We start from the raw sequence: 11,921 nt of genomic DNA on the forward strand, positions 1-11,921 counted from the left end.
CTCCTACTAGTCTATGCATTCAAATTATGTATTTCAGGAACTCTATCTTATGTATTTTCGGTCGCTGAACACGATTTTTGAACTTTCAAGTCTCAATAATTGATAATTCTCATCATAATATACTAATTATGGTCAAAATTACAAACTTCATCTCATTATCATTATTTATGATTACATTGCAATGATAAACCATCTTGTTAGGAATCCTATATGTGTTTCTCAGTCAATAAAAAACTGATATTCCATTAAGAGAGAATAATTATTCGATTTAGTTCAATGATCACTTTGGAATTGCGAAAGTCAAGTAATGGAATAAGTTAAACAAATAATATAGGCTACCCCATATAGAGAACCGTGTAGGCTAACAGGAGTAAAATATTTTCTTAATATAAATTTACATTTGGAACACAAATAATGCCAATTACTCCCATGTGATATGACTAAATATTTTTTTACAAAGGAAATACAACTCTAAAGCTGCGTTTACACCAAAGTTATTAACGAGATGTTAATATAACTTAATCTTTATAGATTCTATTACATTGAACATAACTTATCATACACATGATGGACATATGTGTTTGCCAAGTTCCGTTAATCTAATAGAGTCTATAAAGATTAAGTTATTAACATTTTGTTAATAACTTTGGTGTAAACGCAGCTTTATCAACTGATTTCTGTGACTTATATCTACGAATAGACACTTTTCATCTGGCTGGGTTTGACTGATTGTCTTGGGGTGGTACTTGAATGGGAGTGGAATGGGAGATATCTTTCTTGAATTTGAAATATTTGGAGAGAATACTGTTGGAAATCTATTGAGGGGAGATCAGTATAATTAAGGTGTGAGAGCAAGCAATCAATTCATGAAACAACTACAAGGACTCATGAACGGTTCAAACATGAGAGATTGTCAAAGTATATTTGAAAGAAGACAGGAGCTATTTGTGGAGTTTTTTTAGAATCACAATGCAAAATCAATGACTACTTGAAATTTATGACTGATTATTGTAACATAGTTTAAATTATCTTAAATTGTATTCATGCTCATAAGGAAGGACTCTGGTATTGCACATAGAAACTGTACGAGAAAAGATCCCATACTTTTTTCATTCAATCACACAAACTATGTTATGGAGTCTGTGTTATATCTAGAAAATATAGAAAAAATACCCATAGAAGTAGAAAATAATTTCCAATAAGGAAACATTAACTCTATACAGTCAATACATTGACTCTCTGTCAAATGAAACCTTGCAAATTTAATAAATGTGACAACCGATCATGCTTGGAGCAAACCCTCATTCGATCATCCAAAACTGAGTGATTGGAATAGCTAGTTCTTCAAAGGCTTTCCTAAAATGGCTGCTACTATATAAATAAATCTTTCATCAAGATATTCTGTTCAAGTATGTTGACATCATTATGGATATCACTGGAGATTGTGAAGAAAGTCATCGAATGGAGTAAAACAAGAATAATGAGAGATGAGAATGATTTCTAGAAGCATAACCTTCTCAAGAGAACATAACATTTTCTTCAAGACTCTGATGGACAACAGAATCTGCATAATGTTATCAATGGTCTGGAAGCAAGTGAAGAAGTGTGTGATTCTCTTTTGAACGTATAGAAAGAAATAGTTATTCGGTCTCCAACGATTTTTATCTGAACATGGTTGTGGCAAATTGTAAAAGTGTATTCTCACCTATAAAAAGAAACAGAGTTCTTTCATTCTCCACGATGCAATCAAACAAAAATCCTAGTCTTAGTTGATTCTAGAACAAAAAGATCTGATCTCTGTATTTTTACTAGGTAGCTGTTTAAAGATAATTCAGCATTGAAGTTTTAGTGCAGCATGCATTTCTACAATAACCGCAATCTCTGTCAACATCTGATGGATATTTGAAAAAAAACTCTTAATCTCACTTGGCCCATGAAATTGTAAGTGAAACTAGTTGTGGATTTGACTAAATCCCTAAATATCGTTGACAAATTCGCATAATGATGACATGGCTCTCCTGAACTCAACTCCTACTTCACTCTTCAAAACTTCAATACGCTACAAGATTATGGAAACTTTGTGATGAGAAGAGTTATGAAAATTCTCAATAAAGATGGAGTGATACAGGTGGACATAGCTTTTCATGTCTATGGTCTAAAATCAAACAAAGGTAGTGAACATATTAGAAGCAGCAGAGTAAAAGAATCACTCCAATAATATGCTCTCCAAACCATCGAGACTTGATTTCTAAATCTGTGGCAGAGATTTATTAATGTGACATGCAAGAATCTATAAAGGAATAATCCATACGTTAGCTACATGCAGAGATACATACATTCATTCATTCATTTGTGGATAAAATTACAAATCATATAAATATGTTTGGGAAAGAATAACAGGCATGGCAAACTATTCGAATCCCAAATTTTGATACTGAATAACTTGTTACCATTTCAAAACAGTCTGAACGGGAATACGATAATGGTTGAATCAATCAAAATTTAGTGAAATATCATTATAATAATACTATTAGAAATAATATGAATGAATATTTAAATTTTCATTTCATTTTGATTTGACACATATCTATTATTATATGGGATATAATTTCTCAAAAGTTCACGACAAACTGAAGATTCACTAAAGATTAACATTTTTATACTAAACATAATCATTATGATAATGAATGAATGATGAATTCCATTTCCACCATGAAGAACTAAGAAATTCACAAATATTTCTTGGAAATTAACTGACCACTATATCAAGTAAGCGTGGCCAGTGTGCAATTAATAATACAATTTAGCCTGCAGCGCATCACAATAAATTAATTTGAGATAAAAACAATAGAACATAAACACATATAAATATTATCATTATTCTATCCTAATATATTTCTTGAAACCCAAGTTTCGTTTATTTCAAACAGTCATTTCTTAGTTTCCTTGCAGAATGAGATGAAGTTTGTAATTTTGACCATAATTAGTATATTATGATGAGAGTTATCAATTATTGAGACTTGAGAGTTGAAAAATCGTGTTCAGCGACCGAAAATACATAAGATAGCGTTCCTGAAATACATAATTTGAATGCAAAGACTAGTAGGAGCGAAGGGATAGACAGGCCATTACGCGCATTAATCATGGGGGAGGACCGCGCCGCAGCGTAACAGTGCTACTTATCCCCCTCCCACCACCGCATCTATGATCGTAACCCCCAAACTATATATATCATTGGATTCAGGAAGAAACGGCCTACAACGTTTATTGGGCGCCTTTTCCTCTAAGTCGGCTAATGACTTCAATATTCGAGAAATAACAAAAAGTCCATAATAAAAAAATACATTTTTCGAGATATTTTATTTTTTACGGAAAAACTATGCGGTTTATCGCAAAAATGTAGAGGGCCACATTGAAAGCCAGTTATGTGTACATAATATTGAGGAAAAATTAAAAGCTGTACTATGAATAGTAACTGCAGGACAGGCGATTTTATAAGCGCGCGTTTTTTACAACTTACCCCCTCCCCCCAAGCTGTCGACCACCCTGGGACGTGACGACATCGAGTTTCATATACACTAAAGACCCCCTAACAATAATCCGAAGTCAAATTCTCTGCCTCTCTCATGTATGCTCAATGTAAGCCAGCGCCTGGACTAATCAAGGAATACGCCCTAGACTCCTTCAAGAAATAAACTATATAATTCTTCAAGGAATAAACCCTAGAATTCTTCAAGAAATGAACAACAATACACTTCTACAAGAAATGAACAACAAAACACTACAAGAAATGAGAGTAACAAAAATCTGATGTTACAAGACAAACTTATTTCAAATTCCTAATCGTAAAAGGCATCAAAATCTAATTTTACAAGACAAACTCTTCATTGCAAATACTAATTTCCGAACATGTTTCATCCAGACTTGAGGAGCACAGTAGGGGGAAATTGCAGGTGCGATAAGAAGTTGACAAATCGATTGATTCGGCGACTGTCTTTCCAAATTGGGTCGTTTCTTGCTCCCACCTTCCAACAGAGAAAAATGTCGATTTTGCTGGCAAACTCCCAAGGGACTCCGGGACTCTCGAGGCATTCAGCAAAATGTAAATGATGAGGTGCTTTCCATCAATATACTGCGGCACCTTTTCAAGAGATGGTGTGAGACTACCTTGGCAAGAAGCTTAAGACGCGGTTGTTGAGGCTCAATTCCTTTTGCTGGTGATGCCAAATTACACAATGAAAAGTATCTAATTATGATTTTGGTATTATTTATGCTCACTTTTTATTCTATTATTTTATACTTTTGATTATAAAATTATGTGTTTTCTTTCATTTGTTTTGAATATGTATTTATTCTATGGCAAATAAATGATTTGATTTGAGGGAAGTACCTTCAATTAGTCAATCAACTGGATTCTCTTGATTTCATATTTTTTCTACAGATACAATCATTTATTGATTTTCATCTTTCATCGTGCAAGTTCAATGTTTTATTGATTTTTATCTTCTATTGTACAGGAGCAAGTTTAATAGTTTATGGAGTTTAGTATTTTCTAGTGCAGGTTTCAATTTTTAATTAATTTCAATCTTCTACAGGCCTAGTAGCTAGTACAGTTTCAATACTTAATTTGTTTTATCGTTCATTGTGCAGGTTCAATCTTCTATTAAATTTTATCTTCAGATTCACTACTACCTGAGCACTTAACAAATAATATCACCTTTCACTAACTCCTAACTAAATTTTTCATATTTTTATACATGTAAAATAAGACATACTTTTAGCAGTTTTCTACTTCATTCACGTTCATCTTTCTTTTCAGTATTCGTCATCGATTTACCTTTCCTTTCCTTCTTCCAAACTAGCTTCACCTCAACAATGAGCCATCAAGTTGAGAATATGAAATTATCATTAATTAAATTGATGATAAAACATGTACGGTAATACTGTAGATAAAAACAATACTTTTTAACAAGCAATCCAATAATATAATTGTTATGATTTTAAACAGCAACCAAGCTTAATTAAATCATCTACAGTGAAAAAAGGGAGTTTCTTTTTATAAACTTGAATCTGTGAAACCAAAAATTTGTACCCTGATTAATTAGAAAATTTGATGGGATAATAGTTACTTGTAGCCTACTCTATTTAACTAGAGAATTTGAAGAAATGATTAATTGATTTTGAATTCGATGGAATGATAGTTATTTGTACTCTATTCAATTAGAAAATTTAATGAAATGATAGTTACTTGAATTTGAATTCTGTATCTAAAACTTCAATAGTAACAGAGAGATTCATTGAAAACTTGCTGAATAAGTTTACCAATATAATGTAGAATTTTCAATGACATTTCGATATTCTGAAAGAACAATGACAGACCAATCCTTGATCTTCTACAGATCCATGGAACGAGCGAAAATTCCTCGAAATGAAAGAGAACTTCATAAAGCACAAGAGGATAATGAATAAATCCAGTTAATTGACTATCATTTTCAGAAAGGATTAGACGGAAAGGGAATATGGCCCCCGGTGACGAACAGTCCAATTAGTCTTTTGAACAATCACGAATGATAGCTGGATTTAATTAAAAGCGGAAACGAGAGCGCACTACCATGACATTAGAGCTCCTTTCTTTCAAACAGCACAGGTTGCAATATGAACTGCCACTGTTATCATCACAAGGTTAAAAATGATAAGTCATCCAACATAATTTGCTTATACTATTCGTGTTGCTAAAGTTAGAAGAGTAATTAGGTACTAGAGTTTCTACAATAATATTATAGTCACCAACTGACTTATCCTGGGTTCATTTTAGACATAAATCTAGAAGTTTATGATCGATTACGAGCTGTGATATTCCATCAAGTTTTCAACACTTTATTTGATGACTTGTAGACTGTAATGTATGAGGAAAATATGAAGTTATCACTCAATGACTGAATCATGCTTTCGGATCTGTCCATTGTCAACAGTCAATAACAGAATAGCAGGCCGTTTTCAATAAATAATAAATTGAATTTTAAATCCAATAAAATATTCTATCACTTAATAAAAGTGAGTTTTAAATCCAATAAAATATTCTTCACTTAATAAAAGATAATTCATCTAAACCACCAGCTACCAGAAACAACAGAAGACACCGGAAACAACGACTAAGGCCAATTTTAACAGCCTCAGCGGTCCGAGAGTATGTATGGTCCAATCGGTGAGAATTATTTCATATTTTCAACGTAAATTATGTGTTAATTTTATAAGCTTGATATGCCTACAATCACGGACTCATAACACTTGATCCATGGACCGATTTACCCTTTCCACAGCATCAAGAAGCTACTATGCATAGCAAAAACATTTGATAAGCCAGCTGAATTTTTGCCAGCTGTTTGAGTCAAGAGCCTAGCATGTCGTAATTTTATAATCAGGAATACATGTGACGGGCATGCGTAGTTTGCTTATTTCAACTTCCGTTCACCCCCGCACCGAACAACTAGGGATCTTCTTATTAGACCATATCTGTAAATGTTATTTCAAGGTTATTGGAATTACTTTCCTAATGGAAATTCTACTAATTTATACATGAGAAAGTTAGCAAAAATTATTCAGCCCTTTTAGCTGTAAAAGATGTCTCGTGTAATCCATGTTTTCAAATATGTCCAGTGATTCTTAAAGTGATCTAGTATCACTTTCAAAAATATATAAAATTAAATTTAATTCATATAATGTGAATACTATTCAATGTAAAAATAACAAATTATCCAAGAAAGGTATGGTTACACTGTTACACCCCTACTTTTATGAAAAATCATAAATTATCGATTATTTGAAGCTGATGAAAAATCAGAGTGAATCTCTAATCGATAGAATCTTCTATAGTGAGGTCCACGTTATAATGACAGTATTTGATCAACTTAGGTTTCGCTATCCTTGTCTATTATTCGACAAAGCCGGTGTTACTATCCTTTTCTAGGTCCACAACGATGCCAATTATGTTTTTGACAGTGTAGAAATATAATTAATTAATGCAGAGAATCGGAATCGCTATTCTTCTATCTTTATCCACTGCCATTATAACGTGGACCGCACTATAGCATTTTTTCTCAGCTAAATAGTACATAACAGCATCAAATTCTAAATGGGATTATAAAGGACAGCATATTTCTCAATTCCTCCACCTTACCGAGTTGCTTAGCAACAAATTTATCCAAATTTATTAAGCGGGAAACCTAAAAGCATAACTTGTCCTATTGGTTGCTGAGTTGCTCGGCAATAATTGTTGCCATGTATGAGTACAATAAATGTTGCCAGGTATGAGTATGAGAACAATAAATGTTGCCACGTATGAGTACAGCCTCATCAGTATTGTGCGACAATGCAGACTACAATTTAGTAGTGAAACGCCTTCTTTAGGGTTTAGTAGAGTGAACACTACTGTCCTCTCTTTGCAATGCCAAATGTAGCCTACAAGCTACATCATTTCTATATCATATTCTATCAGCACTAACTTCGACTCAATTCTAAGCTCATATCAGCCATAATAAAAATCTTGTAAAATATGATGAATCTGAATCCCAGATATACGAGTGTTTTTTTTTCATTCTAGCGATTAGTGGACCGACAGCTTTGGGTGGGTTCCGAACCACCGGGAAGCGATTTTTCAACTCAAAAATGTTATTTAGAGGAGTCGGCTCTTGAAGTGGTCACTTTTACTAAGACAGAAGAATATATATCAGAACCTGTCTTGTCCATAGCTTATCAGCGCGACCACTAAGCCAATCGCTTCGCCAATAAGTTTCCAAGTCTAAACAAAGATTTCTCAATTTCTCTCCAGATTACTTCAGCTAGGTGTGGTGACTGAATAGAAATGCTTACAGTTCCCTATATCTATATATCATTTTATATTAAACGAATAATTAAATGTTTTCAAAGTTTGAGTTATAGTTGATATGAGAGCGATTTTGCTATTATTTTTGGTTCTTGATCAATTCAAATCCTAAATTTTGGTTTGTATATTTCTGGACTCGATATTTGATCCGAATTTCATTAGTAAAGCAACATAACCTACTTTTTGGACATAATTCTATCAAAACTCGGAAGGGGGCCTGTTTTGGGCTAGGCCTGTTCCTGTTGGTCCTTTTCTGATCATGTATATGATTTGTGTATTATAGAATGACAAATAAATAAATTAAATTTTGATTGATGGATTTGGATAAAAGACGCCTTATTGCTGCTACTCTTACGGTGAGATCATACTTTCCGGGAGAGGGGCCAGCTGCACCATCACTCGAAAGCACTTGAATGCTACCCCTTACGGATTCTACATTTTTCAACAGACTGCCGCTTGTGTTTGTGAGTTGAAGTATAGGAAGTTTTGTAGGCTGTTACGTGAGAATCGTATCAACTACCCTCTGTAATCGCTGAGAGAGGATGAATTTGCTCATTTGCTCACTGCGACGGCAGGAGGCAGAACCGGTCAAGTTGCTTGGCTTCTGGCTGGATGGAAGGCTGAGATGGAGTCACCATGTGTCAGAAGTGTGTCGAAAGCTTTCCAGGGTAATATATCTGCTAAAAAAGCTCAAACATGTGGTAGGCAGGGATAGTTTGGTGATGGCATACCACTCACTCTTTCACAGCCACATCATGTATGGACTGATCCTGTGGGGACATGTACCAGCAGCCAAGGATGTGCTGCTCCTCCAAAAAAGAGCAGTCCGAACAATCACATTCTCGGGAAGTAGGGACCACTGGAAACCTCTCTTCAAGGGTATGGGGATCCTCACCATCTACAGTCAGTAAGTGTTCTGCACACTATCACACCTGATGGACAACCAGGAAGCCTGGACGAGAAGAGGTGAAATCCACAGCCACAATACGCGCCGAGCTGCTGACCTTGAGGCATCCCACACACGATTGAGCAGCACCTACAACAGCTACCCAGCAGCAGCCATTCGGATGTTCAACAGGCTGCCCAGCGAAGTGAGAAATTTACCAAGAAATAAACTGCTTAGCACAGTGAAGCTGAAGCTGAACGACAGGCCAGTCTACTCATTTGCTGAGCTTGAGGACGAGCCCCTTTTTTGAATCAGTTCTACTCCAACGTCTAGCCAAAATGGCTACCAACCAACCTTGTTCATGACACTATCTGGAATCACCAGTCTTCGACAACGACAAGTATCAAGTAAGTATCAAGTAATTCAGTGGACTTGATGAACATTTTGAGACTGTGGAGTGGCAGTCCATCTACTGAGCCACATGAAACAAACTATCTGCAGCCATCCCAAGTTATTTTGTTTTCAAGTGTTTTAAACTTTGAGAAAGTCTGTCTGGCGTCTGCCGGTTATGTACGGAATATACTGAATTACTAAGGTAGTTTTACTTTATGCGCCCAGATGGTTTCAAGTCTCAGGTTCAATGTATGTAGCAAGTTGTACTGATGCAAATCCATTATAATTAAATATGAATCTGAACAATGCTATTGGTTTGGCGCTTTAAAGTAAGAATATAATTCATCATTCAATTACTTTTGAGAACAACAGGTAGAAGAAAAACACCTTATCCATTAGCCTACCCGAAAGGATAGAATATATAAGACCTATACTATACAACAATCTTAAAACTCAGACCACCAGATTAGCAAACATCCAAGAAATAAGTTAATTTACTGGGGACCGAAGGAGTTTTATCTATGATCTGCAGTCAGGATTTTTTTAAACTATGTGACCTGGCATGAAAGCATATTGTCAATTCTATAACCGTCTGCCAACTTAATAACTACCTAACTTTCAATCAGTTAAACTAATGTAACTAGAATACCAATGTATTCTAGGTACCTTGAGTTAGACTGTAATTTATCAACTATTGTGCACTCAGGATGTTAGTTAGTGCTTATATTTGAAATATTGACGTCTCACACTAACGTATAAGTTAAACAGCTGATCAGGTTGATGACTCACGAGTCTTGACTAGCATCCATCGTTAGCAGTTGGCCATCACAGAAACAAGCTGCCAAAAGGTTTGTGTCATCGAATCAACAGTTACCGGGCCACACTATTGATAATCTTCTGAAAAACAACACAAAATTATAAAATACAATATTATGTTATCAGCCAACTGTTTTTATTAATTTTACTATTTTTACATTTTGAAATTAACCTTAAATAGAGACTTGTAATTTAAGTTATATAATAACCAAACTATGCAGTTTTGATGTTTATAGGAGATGGAAAAATGGGTTATATCAGCTACTTCTGAGTAAAACATACTTTAACCTAATTGTGTCAAAGAGATACCGATACGATACTCAAATTGTATAATAATTTAAGTTTTTGAGATGTGATGAAATTTGAAATAAAGCTAAAAGCAGGATACACACAACCAGTCAATATGCCAAGTTTAGACCAAGACTTAAAAATCAATTAAAAAATATTGATTACATTCTTTCTAAAAGTATTTAAAAACAGTAAGTAGTAGAGCAAAATTAGCTTTAAGATGCATCAATAGGAAAGATTTCTAGTTATTTCAAAAGAGTTTATCTTATGCAAAAATGAGGCGCAAAAATATTTGACAGAAGACAATAGAAAAGGAACAAACCGTAACGTAACCTATCAGGTGAACAATTTGAAATAGGTTAACAGGATATAAATAGGCCTATATAAATGTATTCTACTGGCAGTTGAAAAAGAATCTAGACATTAATTAGGACAACAAAAATGTTTCTTCTAGAACAAACTTTGCAAATTCTTTAATCAAGAAGGAATCAGATTTACAACCTAATTTGAGTGCTAGGGCTACGGTATGAAACAGGCAAGTTATTCACAAGTAGTTGGTTTGATTATCCAAAAAAACATACAAATAATTTAACATATTACTTACCTTATTTATAAATTCTAAGTATATTGCACTCTAAAATATCTCATCAAAAAATATTCACAAAAACGAGGAACCTGCAAGAGGTAAAATACAACTTCGACTTGACGACATACGACACTGTCAAATCAGGTTAGCAAACTGAAACTCATTTGTGGGTGGAAAGTGGAAATAGAGAAACTGATAAGTAATCTTACTTCAAATTCTTCAAAATCAATAAACTTAGGGATTATATGATTGTTTAAAATCATTACACAATAGGTAAGAAAAAATATTTATTACTTTTTTGATCAAATACAGTAACGTAAACATGTTGCGAGGTTAGAGCGGCAACTTCAAATTTCAGGATCAACTTCACAAAGAAATGACATCATAGTCCAGTCGAATGGTAATTTTCATAAAACATCCCCAAAAGAATTTTCCTTGTATTTTGGGGAGCTGAATTCTAATATGAAATTTGCTGACATGCCACATGAGGGCGGCTTCATTCCTAAAAACCCCAATATTTTACCATTTTTTTAGTATAGAAAAAGTCCTATAAAGAGGAATTTTCCATTTTTATCAAATTCCACTCAACCTATAGTGCATGATTTTGAACCGCCTTATCCAGCTGAGAAGAATGAGCTGTGGTACGAGAAAATCCGACTGTAAAGGCCCGATTGCACAACAGTCGGTTAAATTTTAACCGTGATTAATTTCACGAAAACCAATCAGAGAAGGAGTTTTAATGAAAATTCGGCTTCTCTGATTAGTTCTCGTGGAATTAATCACGATTAAAATTTAACCGGCTGTTGTGCATCTGGCACCAACTTTTGAGTGGAACAAGTGAGTTTCCAGAATTCTCAAAATAACTTTTTTGAAAATCTGTAGCCTAGCTTCAAAATCAAAAATCGTAGAATCATTAAATTTATTGGAAATTCTTTATTGTCTCCAATTATTATGTACAGAACCTCTGGTTTTCGAAATAAAATGGAAATATTGAAAAAGTCCCGAAATTTGAGGGTTCTTAGGGATGAGGTCGACCTCTGGCGTGTCATCAAATTTCTGATTCGAATTCA

At 34.2% G+C, this 11,921-nt stretch overlaps 1 protein-coding gene across 13 annotated transcripts in view; it reads right to left on the reverse strand.

The window, feature by feature from the left end:
* LOC111053197 (kinesin light chain) overlaps window positions 1-10,995 on the reverse strand; it is a 168,291-nt gene extending 157,296 nt beyond the window's left edge. For 5 of the 13 annotated variants that reach the window (XM_039438088.1, XM_039438105.1, XM_039438097.1 and 2 more), the window contains exons 1-2: window positions 10,870-10,995; window positions 9,951-10,058 (exon numbers count right to left, since the gene is read on the reverse strand). In XM_039438088.1, coding sequence (XP_039294022.1) covers window positions 9,951-9,970 — 20 coding nt within the window. In that variant the 5' untranslated portion in view covers window positions 9,971-10,058; window positions 10,870-10,995. Of the gene's footprint in view, window positions 1-9,908; window positions 10,059-10,869 lie in introns of all 13 variants that reach the window. The other 8 variants (XM_039438089.1, XM_039438106.1, XM_039438100.1 and 5 more) reach the window with 4 other exon arrangements.
* Between the last annotated feature and the right edge of the window lie 926 nt (window positions 10,996-11,921).

Source organism: Nilaparvata lugens, chromosome 11, assembly GCF_014356525.2.
Source record: "Nilaparvata lugens isolate BPH chromosome 11, ASM1435652v1, whole genome shotgun sequence".
NCBI classification, from domain to species: domain Eukaryota; kingdom Metazoa; phylum Arthropoda; class Insecta; order Hemiptera; family Delphacidae; genus Nilaparvata; species Nilaparvata lugens.